Raw genomic sequence first — 20,008 nt, 5'->3', positions numbered from 1 at the left:
CTTCTGTAGTTAATTTAGTTTCATTTCTGCATTAGAAGTTCGACAGTAATGTGTTTACATTTGTTACAGGTGAAAAATGGTTGAAATAACGGTCCATTACAACTCTTAGCTGGGCAGGAAACAGCCCGGTCCTGAATCCTATAGAGAACTGTTGGCATCGTGTGAAATCTGCAGTTGCCAGAAAGAAACCAAAGACGCTTCGTGAACTTCAGGAAGCCATAATTCGTGTTAGGAACAACGAACTATCAGCTGATTGTCTTCAGAAATTGATCTTGTCAATGGCTCGACGGTGTGCTGCTGTCATCAAGGCCAGAGGAGGTTCAAATATTAGTTTGCACCTGGTGAATTTTTTATTTTGGTTTCCATTTAAAATGATAAACTGAAGTAAACTGAGGACTTCTGATAACATTTCAGCCATAATTATGGCATTTACCAAAACTGTTGTATAAAGGTTGCAAATGCTCATTTTGGAATATTTTGAGAGCACCTGTCAAATATTACTTAGCTTTGACTTAACTATTAATAAATATCTTTTGTTTATATTTCTATTTGAAAAAGGGTTAGAAATGTCAAATTCCTATGTGATGCACTTTCTTTGAACACCAGTGTATATGTATGTTAGTGTTCATTTTATTTATTTATTTTTTTTTTACAGAGCAGGATTGACCATTTTACTTCTGCCTATAAATTTTCATTAATATTTTCAACATTATTTTATTTATTTTCCTGTTTACGTACTATTTTTTGTATTCTTCTACAATCCAGCTCCATATGCATAATTTTTAATTGCAGTTGTAATGTATTTAGTAAATACAATAAACTTATAAATATCAGTATTAGTTATATAAATGCGCGTGTAATATTTAACTGCGTTTTCATTAATTTAAAGGCTTTTTTTCATATTTTTGAAATAAATAATAAAAAATAGATTGGCTAAAACTGGATCATCACATAACTCGTAGCATTACTTGCATCATATTTTGAATGTGTACAAAATATTCGAAAATATTAGACACCACAGATATTAAAAAAAAAAAAAAAACCTTCTTAAATTGTATTTAAAAGCTTTTAAAGGACGTATGGTAAGTCTAACCCTATTCGAATTAATTAACTTAATTGTCTTTTGCTATAATGACACCAGTAATATTCGGAACATAATGTTTACTCTTAGGAATTGTGTGAATTAGTGCAGCCTCTGCTATGTAAAGCCGTCTGATGTACTAAATCGCTGAGAATTTGAACTGCTAATATTATAATAAAGGTAAAGTAAACAAATTGCTAATGATCACGTGACTTGGCTGGATATGAACACGAGCGTTGAATTGTGTGGAATTCCTGGTCAAAACGTGTTTAACAAATGAGGAATGTGCATTGATTTTCCTCAAAGTGTATGAAACTTCCCCAGCTGGTCATCATTCAACAAGAATTTAACCTGACGGTATTCGTAGCTTCAAATTGGTAAAACTACGCAACGGCCACTTCATTTAATGGCTACTGCTATCAGAGAAATACTAAAGAAGTCAAATGCACGTGCTGAATGGTGTGAACAACACAAAAGCTATTCAGTGATGGCCACTAAAGCTGTCCTACTGATGTTTATTTAGGGAGGAGTTTTAATTTATCGTCAAACAAAGCCACTGTGGTTTCGCTTCAGCTGTCAAAGGCACATTCAGTCATATTGAGGTCGGCAGCTATGCAGAACAATATCCGTTAGCCCCCATGAGAATATACGAGAGGTGGGAGAATGAAATTAGCCCCTGGATTACTTATTGTAAACATTTAATGTTTTAAAATATTTTTATTTTTTATCATAAATATAAACGGTGTAAGACTTTAATAATGGAACAGTCTTCAGTCATAGCGTAGCCACTTCTTGTGGCATAATCCTATCCTGTAATTAGGATTGTCAACAATCAAGGATCTTCCTCAACGAACACCTCAACTTGAAAGGTATATCGTTATCCTACTAGATAGTCACTTAATTTTCCAGACGACGGGAGCTACCCAGCGCCATCATACCTCTTCAACAACTCAATGGGGAAACCAGTGTGTTCAATATAACAGAAATCGATACTACTCAACAAATCGCCAACAGGAATCCCAGAAAAACACAATTTTGCAAATTAATTACACTACAATGTTCCAACCCTGCAGCTAGTTAAGACATCAAAACTTTATACTCCCAAAATGATGCAATACTCAATGTTCACGTGATATAATGCCACAAAAGAAAAAAGCAAGAGAAGCTTTATGCATTTTAAAACAATGTACAGTCTTCAGCACAAAGGTTGTACATTAAATACATCAGGTAGACTGCCTTACAGAGAATTATATTTCTAATAATAAAAATGGTGAGAAAAATTAAGGTAACACGTGTTCTCCGTATTGTTTTAATTAAAATAGGAACTTGGCATATAGAAAAACTTTACAATATGCAATTTTACATGCATTTCCGAATATATAGTCATTTATCTGGTCACCGTCGAAATTAACCTCCGTGTTCTGTAACACGAAAATTGATCTACGTGCCCACAACTTATACTTCCATATCCGTCAGAGGCAATTAGCGTTGTTGACTTCTCTTGGCCAGTCTTTTTAGGAGACATAAATTTTCCTTTCATGATCCAATTATCGTACCTTCCTCCCCCTCCCACTATTATTTTGGTAATTTTTCATCCCTGAAACAGCTGGTAGCTACAGAAATGCTCTTGTTAATGGCGTTACACACAAAAGCATTCAAAACATACAAGAAAATCATAATAGTAAATAAAGGATTGATATATACTGTATATGCAATATGACCAAAAGTATCAGCAATATTTTGCACTGTGAAAGAAGTTCCATGCATTCATATCGACTCGGACATACCGATATAAATCTTGTGTATCTGTGTGTGCAGCATCAGCATTTTACAAGCTAGTGTAGGGCGGATCGGGACTTTCATACTCACAACGTGGGACGGTGGCTGGATGCCACGAAGTAACCTGATGAACTGGGTTCATTGAGGAGACTGGGTTTATGAACAATGACCAAGAAAAGTTATTAGTATTATTAGCCATATGGTGCAAGGAAGGCTGAAGCTTATGCTGCACCGGCCAAAAAAAAAAAATTCCCAAATTACCCTGGGAGGGGAGGAGAGAGAGAGAGAGAGAAGTAGAAAGGAATCACCAAGAAAGAGAAGAATGATGATATCCAGCTCAGGATCCTGGGTTTGTCAAGCCCATACTCACCAGATGTGAGCACCTGGGGTTGGATGGGTAAGTCATGGTCCAAATAATCAATGTATTCCAATCTTGTGAATACAGTGGCAAGGACTCCAACTCCCAAGCATCCAGGACATCGATTCGAAGTGATCCTATCATGAAAATATTCGCTTAGGAAATCAAGAACAACACTTCTGTATGTGGTCTTTCTCCATACTGTTCAAAAAATATTTCTTGTATTTGTGTATAAAATTATATTGGGTTAACCCGCTGAGGTCAGATACAACATACTGACCATTTCTATGGTTTGTTGACCTCATTACAGAAACTATAAACTGAATACGGATATTAAAAATAAAATTTATTACAATAAAAAATATACTATATTAAAAGCTTACATGTTGTTTAAGATAAATTACACTGATAAAAAGGAAAATAAAAATCACGAAATCGTCTTTCTATAAAAATGATGGATATTATTTATGAACAGCCGACACAGTTTTATAACAGTAAAAATGGCATTTTTTTACTACATGATGACACAATCGATCTGGAGAGTGGACTCACAGTTTCTGTCATCATTGCCTAACTGCACAAGAAATGTTAGCTGTCAAACTGCGCTGGCGAGGGAGAGGTGGGTTTAGTCACGTGATTACTGCAAGTACAGTGCCAGGGTGTGGTCATCCGAGAGTTCAGCGAACAGTGAAAGATGTAGCCAATTAAGGGGATTTAATTTTCCTAAAAGCCTTGTTTATATGGATATTAGGTTTGTTTCTTGTCTCTATCTACAAAGTTTCCTCAACTTTACCTATTATACGTGTCTCAATGGAGACTGTCGAGATATTTTCCAACTTCCTCGTAACTTAGTGCGCATGCGCCCATACTTAAACCGACTCTGTCGAGAGATCATAAAATCGTCATACGTTGCAGTAAAGTGAATGTCGTCCTTAAAAATGTCAAGCATGGCTGATCTTGTCCTGCATTATAAAACTAAAGATGCTTATTTCTTACATGAACTTCTTGAAAAAGTCATCCCTAGATCCTACAGTACACAACCTGAAGTATTTACGTCCAAGTAAAAATATCCTTCTCAGCGTGAAATGAGGAATCGCTCGACAGACTTCTAAGTGTTTTGATATGCTCTCCTCTTTTTCATTTACTTTTTGCTTCAAATTTTTGCCATTAGCTCAGTAAATCTCGGTCTAGCACGTGCACGCTAACCTGTATGCAGTATTTGAATTATGCAAGGAACGTTGCAAATTCCTGACGAAGAAATAAACCTAACTTCTAAACGGCAATAGATATTAATTCTAAAGAACGACAAGAGATAGTAGAATAGACAGATATTACTCTATCTTAATCATTAATCAGATCAACCCATCTATATACAATGAGATATATACACTATACAGTATTGCTGAAAGTATCCGAACAACCCTTGGAATTGCGAAAAATGAATCATATCCGGTATCAGGAGTACTGTATAAAAAAACTACGTTCACATTAGACGTAAACAGATCAGTGAAATATGGTAAATTGGCCGTTGAGCTTGGCGATTGCCAATGGAAAGTCATCGTAGGATTCCAAATCAGCAATCAACTTGCAACAGTCTACATGAACGGTTGCTGATAATCACCAAATGAAAAAGTCATGATGCTACTACAGCCGGGAAATATTCTGGAAGACTGCAGAAATTTGCGGATAGAGACCGGAGGGCACTCAGAAGGTCAGTATACAAATCCCGTTGATCCTCATCGAATATCTGCAACCAGGAATTTGTGGAGGCTACAGGAACTGATTTCTTCGTGCACAGTCTATCGTAATTGGTCCCATGGTACTCAGTTTTCTGATATGTTGGGTGTAGCGGATGTTCAGACGTTATTTACCAGAGTCTTTTGTCCCAATTATGAAGTTCGGTGAACGTGCTGTCACTGTATGGATGTTGTTTCTCCTGGTTTGGAGTTGGACCACTGTTTGTCGCTCCTGGAGCAAAGATTGTCACGGCACATTTTAGACAATTCTGCTCTTTCTACACTGTGGCAACAGTATGGAACGGATCCTTTTCTGTTTCAGCATAACAATACATCAACAGCCTGTTGTATAGTATTCCAGGTAATAGATAATTATGTGGACATTTGAATGGAATTAGAAATATCTTTGGGCCAACTGGAGCATAGTAGTCTTTGGATCATGTTCAATAGAGGCTATTCGCTTACTTTAACAAATTTGTTGCTGATGTGTTTAAGAGGAGGAACAAGCTGAGGCTAGATAGTTAATACCAAAGCCTAATTCCTCTAGAAGGGGCTAACTGCTGATGTTCCTCCTGAGTTGTGTTGCGTTGTATTGTGTTATGAGTTGTATTTATTATTATTATTAGCCATATGGTGCAAGGAAGCCTGAGGCTTATGCTGCATCAGCCAAAAAAAAAAAAAAAAAAAAATTCTGAATTATCCCTGAGAGAGAGAAGTAGAAGAGAATCACCAAGAAAGAGAAGAATGATTATATCCAGCTCGGGACCCTGGGTATGCCAAGCCCATACTCACCAGATGTGAGTCCCTAATTTTAACTAACGAATGTTTTATACACGGTACAGTATAATTTAAGTTGGTGTTGCCAACCACGTATAAGCTTCGGCTTAGACAGTGGTGCAGCATGAGGTATCTTGAATGTATAGTATGCCGTGGAAATACAAAAACTTCATTGGCCAAGATTCCCAGACTTAATCTATTGAGCCCTTTCAAAATCAACTGGAACATCGGCTTCGGACCAGGCATGTCCGTAATTAGTAGCTGATTTGACCGTTGTCCTGAAGAAAGAATGGACCAAAATACAGCCTTCTTGTTATTAAAAATTCGTTCAGAAACTACCGACGACGATACATTCATCGTCGGTAGTCTCTGAACGCATATTAAATATGGTATCAATAAAAGTTCTTTGAAACATGCAGGTCTCTAGTTACTTCTGGCAATACAGTGTATATAAAACTTCATTCGTACCAGATCTTTAAGGAACATTTGACCTTTGTATGAAAGGCTGAAATCTTTTATCAACACAAAGACCGTTGATAATTTGGATTGCGTGCACTTGAGGGTTCCTTTTGGAATGCGTCCGAAGGAATTTGACACCTATACCGCTCTACGCTTCGGTATTCTGGTCAGGATCCTCCTCTACCCAACTAAAGAGATTTCTTGGGGTTAAATATTGGCTCCTGAGATGGCTAAACAGGGAGATGGGCTACCCTTTTACCATCTCTAGGAGCGTGCTCTATGCAACCATGGGCATGAAACCCTGGGGAACCATCATCAAAGAGAGGAACCTGCACACCTTGGCACAACTTATATGCCGCCAAATGGATTCGCCTGACATCTGGGCAGTGACGACAAACCCTCGAACCTCAGAACGAATTCGGTGCAGTTCAACACCATATCCACAATATTTTCAATCTGTTTTGATTTCTTGTAATTCCAATCAATGTAATCAACTCGAATTTGTACAATGTACACCCTTCTAACCGAACCAGGCTATTCTGGGGGCGCCGACTGATGTGGAAATAAAACGATGTTAATAATAATACGTTCTGTTACCATTGTACACCAGAATGTATAGTATGTAAAATATTTAGGATTCTGGAAATGTATTAGCATTAGCATTAGCATTAGTAGAGGCATTTGATGCAAGAAAGCAAGCTTATGCAGCATCAGCCAAAAAAAAAAAAAAAAAAAGTAACATAAATAAATAAAAATAACCACTTCCACTTCACCCCTCTGTTCGTTCGAAATACCTGTCCAGCTGAGCCTTAAACTTATTTGGGCTATCAACTTCCACGACAAGGGATGGAAGTCTGTTCCACCCACCAACCACCCGCTGGCTAAAGGCAAATTTCCGCACATCTATCCTACATCTGTCTTTCCTCAATTTGAATTTATGCCCTCTCAGGTGATTTTTCTGAGCTAGAGGAAGAATCCCATCAGCATTGAGCATGCTCAAACCATTCAAGGCTTTGTACACCTCTATCAGATCACCCCGCTGGTGCCTAGTTTCCAGACACTGTAATTTGCAAAACTTAAGCCTTTCTTCGTAAGAGAACCCCTTTGTCCCATTCACCAATCTAGTTGCCCGTCTCTGTACTCGTTCCAGCAGCTCTACATCCTTCCTGAAATGAGGCCTCCAGGCCTGTATACAGGTGTGGCCTGACCATTGCCTTATACAAGGGAATAATCACCTCCTTATCCCTGCTAGAAAAATTCCTATATATCATTGACAATACACCATGAGCTACTCTTGCAGCTCGTCTGCACTGCTCAGAGAACTTCATATCTGCCTGCACCACCACCCCCAGATCCCTTTCATTCTCTACCACTGTCAGTGTAGTACCACAGAGTTGATACGTTGCTCTGGGGTTGCTGTTTCCCATATGTAGTACTTTACATTTGTCAATGTTAAACTTCATTTGCCACCTCGAAGCCCATCTGCTCAACCTTTCCAAATCCTGTTGCAGCAGCATAGTGTCAGTAGTGTCCTTGACAACCCTGCCAACCTTCGTATCGTCTGCACACTTGGACATTAAGCCTGATATACCATCATCAATATCATTTATAAATACAGAAAACAATAAAGGCCCCAATACTGAACCCTGAGGGACTCCACTAAAAACATTAGTCCACGATGAGCAGTGTCCATTGATTACCACTCTCTGTCTTCTCTCACTCAACCACCCCTTTATCCATAGCAGCAACTTGCCTCCAATGCCACACTGCTCCAATTTGTGCAGCAGTCTTCCATGTGCAACAGTATCAAAAGCCTTTCTAAGATCCAAGTATATAATATCAAAGTTATTCCCTGCATCCAGTTCTTTTGTGACTGCATCATAGTATCCAATCAAATTGGTCAGGCAAGATTTCCCCTTAACAAAACCATGCTGTGTCCTAGCTATAACTGAAGTCTTGTCTAGATGATCCTGCAGTGCTTCTTTCACCAGTGCCTCCATTAATTTTCCGGGAACAGAAGTTAAACTCACAGGTCTATAATTACTTGTGTCAGCCTTTGATCCCCCTTTGTGAATTGGGGTCACATTTGCACATCTCCAGTCAATGGGTACCTCCCCTGAGTCCAAGGAAGCTCTCATAATTATGGCTAAGGGTTTGCTTACCTCCTTTGCTGCCTCCTTTAATATAACTGGATAGATCCCATCCACCCCAGGTGCCTTTCTTGTGTTTATCTTCAACAATTTCTCCTCCACTTTGCTCTCAGTTATTACAAGATTCTCTAGCTTACTGCTAGAGTTGAATACACCTCTGGCATTCCCCTCGCTGAATAACTCCTCATGTGTGAATGTCGATGCAAAATATTCATTTAGTTTGTTAGCTACCCGAGCAGGGTCATCAACAGTTGACCCATCGATCTCAAGTGGACCAATCTGATTCATCCCCTTCCTTCTAGAGTTTACATAAGTAAAGAACTCTTTGCTGTTTTTCTTCGCATCCCTTGCCAAGGATCTCTCGTAATCTGCCTTCGCCTGCCTAACCTCCTTTGTAACTTGGTTACAGATCAACTTGTATCTATCATAGGCGTCCGTGTCACGTGTTAATTTGTATGTATCCCATGCATTTTTCTTCTCTGCCATATGCCTCATTAGTTCATCTGACAACCATTTAGGCCTAAACCTTGAACAATATTTCTTAGTTGGTATGTAAAGCCTAGTAGCTTCCACGATAAGTTCTTTGAATGCTTCCCATTTTGAATTTGCTGTTGGCAATATCATCAGTTGATCCCACTGTATAGAATTTAAATACTGTCTCAGTCCATTGTAGTCGCCTTTACGAAAGCAATACCCCTTCCCTTTACCCCTAATGGTAGTTACCTCTTTGAGTAACTCCCACTTCAGCACACTGTGATCACTGCCACCAAGTGGTTCATTTATCTGCAGATTCTTAATGCATGAAGAATCACTACTGATAATCAAATCAAGAGTATTACTCCCTCTAGTTGCCTCCCGAACATGCTGATGTAGAAAACAATCATCCAATAAATCCACAAAAGCCTTGCTACTGTGTGAGTGACCAGCCCCCAAATTCCAGTCAATATCTGGGAAATTAAAATCCCCCATTATAAGACTCTCTGATTTACTGGCCCACTCTATTTCTCCGAACAGTTTCTTATTATACTCATCAGAGTCATTAGGCCTATAGCACACTCCTACTCTCAATTTTGATCTCCCAATGCTTATGTCACACCAAACTGACTCGACACTGCACTGTCCAGCGATGTCGACTGGCTTCACTTCCTTGGATTTTAATCGTTTTTTAACTAATAGCATAACCCCTCCTCCCTTCCTATCCTGTCTATCCTTTCTGTAGACATTGTACTTCCCAAATTCCAGTTCTGCATTTCTTATATCTGTGTGACACCACGTCTCTGAAATCCCCACAATATCTGCCTTTGATGTTTTGAGCAATACCTCAAATTCATCAAATTTATTTACTAAACTCCTAGCATTGGTGTACACACAAGTATACATGCACCTGTTCTTTTTCTTAGCTACCCTAACACAACCCATGTGTTTACTTGTACCCCAATGATTCCCAGCAGTCTCTGAAATATCCTGCATCTTATTTTCCAGGCTGCGGCTCATTCCAATAGAAGCAGTGCAAGAATCACTTTCACCTCTGCCAGTGGCTACTGTTAATCTATTAGTCCTTGTATCCCCCCAATCTAGCAGTTTTCCGACCCACCTAACATTGCCTCGATAGCATCAGCAAACATTCTTGCACCCTTTCTATTTAAGTGTATCCCATCCCTGTAGAAGCAGTCTCTCCTGTTAACAAGTACAGACCAGGCTGAAAAAAATTCTACCCCTTGAGCCCTGCACAATCTTTCCAGGGCCGAATTGATGTAGAAAGGTATTACGACGGTGCATGGGTGGAGTGCCATAGAATGCATCTATGGCACTCCACCATGCATGGGTGGAGTGCCATAGAATGCAGTCTCTCCTGTTAACAAGTACAGACCAGGCTGAAAAAAATTCTACCCCTTGAGCCCTGCACAATCTTTCCAGGGCCGAATTGATGTAGAAAGGTATTACGACGGTGCATGGGTGGAGTGCCATAGAATGCATCTATTTAAGTTTCAACCGAAATGCCATTCGGAGAGGAGCTCAGCGAGTTCGAAAGAAAACTAGTAGTTAAATACCAAATTGTATGACTTAGACGTATTTTGGATACTGTAAACTTCCCAGAGACCACTGTATGGAATACCTTATGGTAGATAGTTTTCATGGACGAAAACATGACCACAACAAAAATAAACGATCAATGGCTAGAATGGTGCCGTGATCGAAGAATCTGGACATTGACGAGTGGAAATGTTTGTTTGTTATTTGGTTTTTAGGAGCATTAGCAACTAAGTCCATATTGCTCTGGGGATATGCGGTGGTCATTCCCTGACCTTTCCGCATCCTCCGTATTTGGTGGGCACGGGCTCGAACCCCGGTCTAATCAAGAAGCGTGTGCTACGCACTGCCACTCCTGCCCACCTGGCTACGGAGGCACCATAGAGTGGAAATGCATTCTGTGGGGCGATGATTATGTTATTGACTGTTTCAGTCTGGTGGAAGAATTTCGGTTTGACGACAATCAAAAGACGGTTCCCATATGGACTGCATCGTCATAAATGTAAAGTACAATAATGGAAGTATGATAGAGTGAAGATGCTTTTCGTGGTATCACATGGGACTGGGGACTTTTATAGTCGATGAAATGAATGAGTTGCACTACCGTGATACTCTAGAAGATGCTGCACTTCCTAGGCCGCTGGAATTTTACGATAAACAGTCATGCACATTTTTGCAAGATAAATCTACCTGTCATAAACTGCAATGCCGGATACCATGGTTTAATGAGCACAACATGCTATTACTGGAATGACCGGCTCAGAGCAGAGCACCAATCTTAAATCCATTGGGCAACTTAGACAGAATTGAATAAGTGGTGTGAAATCGACCGTGGAAGCTGACTTCAAAATCTGAGCGAAGAAGGGAGAAATACTCAATTAAAATTAGCCAAAAATGGTGGAATTTTCTGCCTAGGCTATCTATTGTATTAAATTGGCATTTTAATCACGTAAATGATTTACTCTTAGTGTCTGCTAATTTCTACATCGTTACAATGAACTTCCCAAGAATACGAGGTCTAAGAAATGTTTAAAAAAATTGGAGTGATGAGTCTCCCTTTATCTGAGCGTCATAGTTAAAAAAAATAAAATTCGAATGCATTGTTTACAAATATACAGTAGTTCCAATTTAATTACTCAAATTGTTTGTTCTTAACAAGATAGCAAGAAAAAGAGAGTAAAGTAGATGTAAAAGTAATTTTTAATTTTTGCACTATAGTAGGGTAGATGTTATTAATGTTTTTAAACGCTATTTGCCATCCCCCCAATCCAACAAGAAGGGGAAGTGTTCACCACATTATGATTTAACCGTACAATTAAAAAAATAATAATACATATAAATAAAAAAATAGCAACTTACCTCTAACCTATTTTCCGTTCCACTGTCATCATCACTTCTGATTCTAATTGCTGGGGGAGATCCATTAGAACTTGCACTATTTGGAGATGATCGAGGGCTAGCCCCAGTGGGATTAGAAACTAGAGATGTTTCTGGTATCATCGGAACTTCGGGCTCTATCGGATGGATACTAGATGATACACCGTGGCTTACAAGAATTTGTTGAGGGTTGGTCTTGCTTGGGGAACAGCCCATAATTAAACACAACAAAACGAATCACAACTTATCTGTTTTCTACTGTGAAACAGGTGATACAACTTCACCTATACACCCCTGGGGAGGGGATGTCCCTTAATCATATTTCTAAAAGTTCAAAAACACGAATTTATCAGTAAAATGAGAATATATGTTACCACACTGCCAATCTGTTGGCATGGGATATAGGGGAGTTAGAGGAATGTTACTCCAGTATACGAATACACTCGGTCGGTTGCGAAAAACGATAAACGAGCCTACAAACGAGCCGAAACGATCAATAGATTTTTCTTTTTCTTTATTCCTAGCCATAGAAACGCGGTGCGTTCAACAGCTAACAATACAACTGTTCGCTAGATGGCGATCGTAGTTTGTGTCACATGTTGACCAATGACAAAAGTTTCATTCGATTGTAGGGTAGTCGTACAAGCGCGATATTTGTGGAAATCGTACCACGCGAAAGTTAAACGGGATAAGGCAGTGCGAAGTCTCATTCATAGAAAGTTTGCAATTTGTTTTGTTGTAAGGACGTCAAGAATTAACTGTCCACCAAACACCCCTTTGATTAAGACACATCTCTGCAAAATAAAATTGCTGTCGATCCTGTTAAAACTACAATACCAGAATTGCAGCCATTAGTTAATAATGGAAAATTTGTAGTTTGACTGAGTGCAATATGCCCGCTCAACCAGTACAGCGGTTGACTATGTGATTCAGTTCCGCCTCTGTGGATAGGCGGTCGTTACCCGTCTCCGTGACTTTACCCAGTGACGTCATAGTTGGCGAATTTCTTCATTTCTCCGTAAAACATCTGCCCAACAATCATGCGAAGACATCTAATGATTTTAGAGTGAAATCCACCGTCGTGTTTTGAAAGAAAAATAAGGCAAAGCATGCTGCTTCGGGTACCGGGACCACCGCAGAAGCAAACCTGAATTTTATATACAGGGTGTCTCAAAAATACACGGCATAACTTCAGGAATGAGTTCCTCATATGTAGACAATAAAAATATTTTATGACAACATAGTTCCGGAAATGCTTGGTTCCCGAGTTATTAACCGGAATGTCATATCTCCTGCAGTTGATTTCCTTCATCACAAGGTACTAAAAACTATTATATTTAGGCCACCCGAATAATTAAATTCATCTGCCGTAATGTGTCTTATGTCTGTTAATTGCGTGTGTTCTATGGTCGATTTGTCTGTTTGCTGGACGAAAAACCCCAGTTTCTGGGGGAAAAACTAAACAAATAAATAAATCTTTATTGTGAAGTAGAGTTACAGCACAATATCCCATCACGGCGACGAGCGCCAGGGGTTCACATATAGCAGTTAGACAAAAGATAAGTACAGCGAACAAATACAAAATGCTACAAAATACAGTTTACAAATTCAAAAGGCTACAAAATACCGCGAACAAATTCAAAAGGCTACAAAAATACAGCGAACAAATTCAAAATACAGCGAACAAATTCAAAATACAGCGAACAAATACAAAAGGCTACAAAATACCGATCACAAATGCAAAAGCAATACAAATACAGCATAAAAACGCAGAGCTAGACATAAATACAGAAATAAATACAAATTGGCCATATATCAGGGTTCAAGGGCTTTGATAAAGTTCTGTCTGTCCTTCTTCTTACTTATTATGCTGTCGATGTCGGCGTCCACACGGTTGAGGGCAGCGAGCATCTGCTTGGGAAGAAATCTATCAGTGAGTACAAGCCTGTTGTGGTGAGCCACGAGTGCTGGTACCGACCTTAGGCTTGGCTGTGGAATCCTCCTGTGGAAAAAAATATTTTTTTTATTTATTTTATTTTTTTTTTCGACCCTCCCTGGGAAGCTCAGGCTAACCCCAGGGTCGGCCAGCCAGAGTTCTCTTTCCACATACCTGGTCCGGCTCCCAGTGCCAGTGACGGTAACTAGCAGTCTGTGGTGTTCCACAGACCCTAGGCTAAGCGGCCAGATGAACAACATAACCCGCACTAAGCAAACATGAACATACACTAACATATGCTATCTGGCCTTGACAGTACTGTACTGTCTTACTTCACAAGAGATTCAAATGCGGAGTTGTGCGAAAGCACCGGTGCCGCTTGTCAAAAAACACTATGTCACTATGTCACTATGTGGAATCCTCCAAGAGCAAGCATTCCAAATATTTGGAGATGATATCTGGCCTGTGATGAGTTTGGCTGTGAAGACCAGCCTCTTTTCCACGATCAGGAACTTCAACCTCGGGATGTCGAGTGCTTGTGCCATCATGGTGGTTGTGGTAGCGGGAGGTAGACGAAGCTTGTTATTGGCCCATTTCAGTAACCAGTATTCAGCGGTGTACACCCGCTTGAGGTTTGTAGGTGCAGCAGAGGCCCATATTTCTGCACCATAGAGAATGGCGGGGTAAACGGTGGAGGTGATGAACCTTTTGACAGTGACAGGATGTCGGACATGTAGCAGCTGCTGCTTTGAGATCCACCGTAAACGAGAGAATTTGGTACTAATTTTGTTGATCTGGTTGACAAAGGACATCTTTTGGTCAAACAGAACGCCAAGATATGTGTGCGAGGGTACATTTGGTATTCGTACTCCTGCGAGTGAAACGTTGAGTACTGTCGGCATGGATTTAAGGGAGAATATAACCTGGGCAGACTTCACTGGGTTGATTTTTAGATTGAAGTTTGCCAGGTACAATTCTAGATCCTTAAGTTGGGAATTGATCTTGTTGCTGAGCTGAACGGGATTGTCGCCAGGGTTAATTTGAGTCAGCAGTTTGAGGTCATCGGCATAGCATAGGAGACCATTCGTTGAGGCAATAATGGGCACGATGATAGCTGTGAACAGGACACCGGATAGGACACCCCCCTGCGGTACTCCAGCAGTAATGTCGCAGGATAGGGTGTGTTGTTGCCGATGGAGAAATTGCTATCTACTCCTGAGATCGACTAACTCAGCCGCGGAGTGAAAAAAGCCCATTAAAGTTCTTCGCGTCATCGACAGGATTCGAACCCAGGTCTTTTCCACCCGGTGTGTGGAGGACGGTGACGATACCACCGCGCTACCCGCGCAAACCATCACAAGATACTGACAGAATCTGGTGGTTTTCCATTCCGACCATGTACTCGAATCAGGAGCAAGCGGATATGCACTTTATGTACGGTTTGGCGGACGGCAATGCTCTGGAAGCTCGTCGTTTGTACCACGAAAGGTTCCCAGAACGACGATGTCCAGACAGGAAAACGTTTGAAGATATCCATCGCCACCTTTGTGAACATAGGACCTTTACACCTGGTGCTGCCGACCAAAATCTATGACTCCTGAAGTAGAGAAGGAGATTTTGGATGTTGTGCATGCCACTCCTGGAATCAGCACACACAGAATAGCGATGCAACTGGCTGTTCAACGTTCGACTATTTGGAGAATGTTGTGAGAACGCCAACTGTATCCTTACCATCTGCAACGGGTACAGGCCTTGTCACCAGCAGATTATCCTGCGCGAGTAATGTTTTGCCAGTGGTTTTTGCAGCAGTGTGGTATAACTCCTTACTTTCCTGCCTTAGTGATATTCACAGATGAAGCACAGTCCACACGAGACGGAATTCAAAACTTTCACAATCAGCATGTATGGGCTGAGGAAAACCCACATGCAATTCTTCCATCACATCACCAACATCAGTTCAGCCTCAACATCTGGGCGGGTGTTTATGGTGATAAGTTATTTGGGCCCCATGTACTTCCAAACAAACTCACAGGGCAGGCGTACAAAAACTTTCTGGAAAATAATATGCTTGATTTCTTGGACGACACTCCACTGTTCATTCGTCAACAAGCACACTTCATGCACCATGGCGCTCCCGCACATTTCAGCCACCTAACCCGCAATTACCTGAATCGAAGGTTTCCTGGTCGGTGGACCAACTACCTGGCCTCCACGTCACTGATTTAAACCCACTAGATTTCTTCTTGTGGGACAAATTAAAGTCATTGGTATATTCGACTCCGGTAGCTGATGCGGAAACTCTCCGCAATCAAATTGTGGCAGGTTGTGAGACAATACGAAACATGCCAGGAATTTGGCATCTTCTTCGCGACTCCATGAGACGTCGATATGAGGCCTGTATTCAGGCAGAAGGTGGACATTTTGAACAATTATTATAAGGTGGTGTGAACAGTTAAGTATCATATATAGACCTTCAAAACTCGGAAACAAAGTATTTTCGGAACTATGTTGATATAAAATTTTTTATTGTCTACATATGAGGAACTCATTCCTGAAGTTATACCGTGTATTTTTGAGACACCCTATATATACACACTCTGCTGCCACTTTATTAGGTACACCCCTGCTGTCCCACAACGTTGCAAGTCACATGACCACAGTTGTGGATATAAATGCAGCAGAACTTTTCTAGTATCAGTTAAGAGTACAAACCGTAGCAAGAATGGGGAAAAGGTGTGATCTAACGGACTTAAAACGTGGCATGGTAGTAGGTGCAAGGCGTGCTGGACAAAGCATCTCTGAAACGGCAGTTCTCCTGAACGTTTCATGCACCACAGCTTCAAGGGTGTATCGAGAATGTTACAACGTACAGAAAACATCCTCTCAACGGCACTCCTGTGGAAGAAAATCGCTTGTAGATGAGAGTGTAGAGTGTATTTACAGTGTATTTAGTGTCAAGCGGCACCAGGGGTTTCCCCCATCTCCGCATTGCTTTCATTGTAGGTGTGCCAGTTCACTGGAAAGGCCAGAGATTTAAAAGTGTGTGGATATTGTATATGTATAGTGTTATGTACCGTTGTTCTTCTGGCCATTTAGCCGCTGGACCCCTGCTGAGGCCCAACGTTGTCCACACTCAGCCCCATGGAGGCAGGCCAGGTATAGCATTATAATTATTTACTCTGGCAGGTCCTGCCACCTAATTTCCTGAGATTTCAGTGGCTAGGACCTAACAAAAAAAAAATAATAAATAATAAATAAATAAATAAATAAAATAAAATAAATAAACATTTTGATCTTTCGCGTGGGGGGGGCTGGGAAGAGCGCTAGGATTTGAAAGGCCGAAACTATTGGCAAACAGTAATTTGGACATGATTAAATTTGGACGTGTAGGGCAATCGCTTGTGTACAGATAGAGTATAGAGTAGGGGAGGGAGACTAAAGACTGGGGGGAGAGACAGAAATATGGAGTCAATAGGGAAGGCGACCCCAATAGGTGTCAGTGGGCCATGCCCCACCAGGAGGAAAAATGGGCTTGTAGATGAGAGAGGTCAGAGGAGGATGGCTCGAATTGTGCAAGCAAACAGATGAGCCACAATGTCTCACATCACGTCAGAATACTACCTTGGTGTGCAGAACAAAATATCGCAATGGACCACTAGTCGCACTTTGTCGCGAATGGGCTACAACAGTCAACAGCCACATCGTGTACCTTGTTATCAATGAAGAACAAGAGAACACGCCTCCTGTGGGCACAGCAACACCAGCACTGGACTATCGAGGATTGGAAAACAGCTGCTTGGTCTGTCGAGTCGAAGTTCCTGGTGCATCATGTTGATAGAAGGCTGAGAATTTGACAACATGAATCCATGGATCCGCCATGTCTGACGACTACTGTGCAAGATGGTGGGGGCAGTGTTATGGTGTGTGGAATGTTTTCTTGGCACACGTTGGGTCCATTGATATCCATAGATTCACATCTGAATGCCACATCGTACCTAAACATCGATGCTGACCAAGTGCAAGTGGTTCCAGGAACATGACAATGACTTTTCTTTGCTGCAGTGGCCCGCTCAGTCCACGGATCTCAATCCTATTGAACATCTTTGGGATGAGGTGGAAAGGGCTTTTCGTTGCAGACCTACACCTCCGGGGAATCTCAAGGAACTGCGTGACACACTCATGTCTGCATGGTACTCCATTCCTGCACAAGGTTTTCAGCATCTTGTTCAATCCATGCCTAGACGAATTCAGGATGTTTTGAAGGCTAAAGGAGGCTCAACACGCTACTAGGTAGGTGTACCTAATAAGGTGGCAACAAATTGTATATACAGCGTATATAATATCTTTGACGAAGACGTTGAAATCATAAGTTTTTCAGCATTAAGTACTTTTTATTTTTTCCTATATCTTTCTGTAACAGGTAGCTCATTTCCTATTCTGATCCTCTCAATCAACTAACTTTTGCTCAAAGCATAACATATGAGTTTAAAATACACTATAAAATATCGGTGTAAATACACCATAGTAAACTCATAATGAAAAACTACATAAGTAGTGTAAAGTCATCGATTAAATTGTATCTCATATTGTAACTACCTTCACAAGTTACCATGTATTGCACTACCTCGAATAAGTAACGCTTCACTAATAGAGAAGACCATTGTTACTTATTCTCAGTGGGCACCATCACCACCCAGACGGCAGAGTTTCAAGGCTTATTGGCCTATCCTCGAGGTAGTGCAATGCATGGTAACTCGTTGTGGAGGTAGTCACAATATGAGATACAATTAAATCGTTGCTTTTACACACTACTTATGCAGTTTTTCATTATGAGTTCATTATGAAGTATTTACACCGATATTTTATAATGTATTTTAAACTCATTTATGCCTTGAGCATTCATATTTTATTTGAGTATTATTTTGCACACCTTTTGGCATCTCTCACATTGTGGAAATAATTTCAAATTGGATTGGCATGACTGAAACACCAGGGTGCCTACCCATTTGAGATAGGCCAATAAGCCCTGAAACGGCGTCATCTCTGTGGTGGTGGTGCCCACTACGAATAAGTAACAATATTCTTCTCTATTAGTGAAGCATTACTTATTAGAGGTAGTGAAATGGTGCCATCTGGGTAGTGGTGCCCACTGAGAATATGTAACAATATTCTTCACAATAGACTTCTCTATTGTGAAGCCTTACTTATTCGAAGTAGTGCAATACATGGTAACTCGTTGTGAAGGTAGTCCACAATACGAGATACAATTACAATTAAATCGATGTATTTACACTAGTTATGTAGTTTTTCATTATTATGAGTTCACTATGGTGTTTTTACACTGATATTTTATAATATATATATATATATATATTTATAATATATATTATAATATATATAGGTAAATGAATTAGGTGGTAGTATAATAATATAATATAAATAATATATTGGCTTGTCAGTTAAACCAATAACCAAGATAGGTACCTAACGTGACCAGGAAAAAATACATGCTATGCATTAAGCAATATATTACAAAATATATAAAAATCGATACATTAAAAAGTTAATTATGGCAATAGGTTACATTGAAGAGGACTTTTTCTAGGGCTAACCCTTTCAATGTAACTACCGTAATTAACGAGCTATCCGTTTCTGTAGTCATCGTCCAGCTAGGCAAAGTCCAAAAAGCAAAAAGTAAATTAGGCCAAAACAGATAAATAACTAAATTTCTAAATTTAGTAGCAAGCTAGTGCGATGACTGTTAGCCCGACGGATAGCCAAAATTAAATTTACATAAGCAAAAAAGAGCATATAAAATATTTTTAGGCATCAGTGTGTAGTAAAAAGATAGAGCAGCAGCCAGTGCTAACAAAAGGCGAACGGAAAAGTTAGAAGGATAGTTATAGTATCTCACTCCCCCTCGAATACTCTAATAGATCATGAGATATGAAAATTAGGAATAAGAAAGAGAAAGGTAAACAGAAAAGAAAAAGTAAAATCAATGACTAGGATGCAACCTTATAGAAAGGTATCCCATTTTGTGGCAGGCAATGTAAAGAAAACATTACGCTTAAAATTTTAACATTCTTGTTAAAATGTTAAAATTTTAAGCGTAATGTTTTCTTTACATTGCCTGCCACAAAATGGGATACCTTTCTATAAGGTTGCATCCTAGTCATTGATTTTACTTTTTCTTTTCTGTTTACCTTTCTCTTTCTTATTCCTAATTTTCATATCTCATGATCTATTAGAGTATTCGAGGGGGAGTGAGATACTATAACTATCCTTCTAACTTTTCCGTTCGCCTTTTGTTAGCACTGGCTG

The 20,008-nt window shown here is 40.0% G+C and overlaps 1 protein-coding gene across 1 annotated transcript in view; it reads right to left on the bottom strand.

Moving 5' to 3' along the window:
• Positions 1–12,038, bottom strand: part of LOC150087460 (uncharacterized) — a 64,152-nt gene extending 52,114 nt beyond the window's left edge. Inside the window, exon 1 of the mRNA XM_090372081.1 lies at positions 11,731–12,038. Coding sequence (XP_090228207.1) covers positions 11,731–11,964 — 234 coding nt within the window. The 5' untranslated portion in view covers positions 11,965–12,038. The remainder of the gene's footprint in view (positions 1–11,730) is intronic.
• Between the last annotated feature and the right edge of the window lie 7,970 nt (positions 12,039–20,008).

Source organism: Mastigoproctus giganteus, chromosome 4 (genome assembly GCF_048544385.1).
Source record: "Mastigoproctus giganteus isolate SK-2022 chromosome 4, ASM4854438v1, whole genome shotgun sequence".
In the NCBI taxonomy this organism is placed as follows: domain Eukaryota; kingdom Metazoa; phylum Arthropoda; class Arachnida; order Uropygi; family Thelyphonidae; genus Mastigoproctus; species Mastigoproctus giganteus.
The sequence above is the reverse complement of the archived record's forward strand: the minus strand, read 5'-3'. Positions and strand labels throughout refer to the sequence as shown.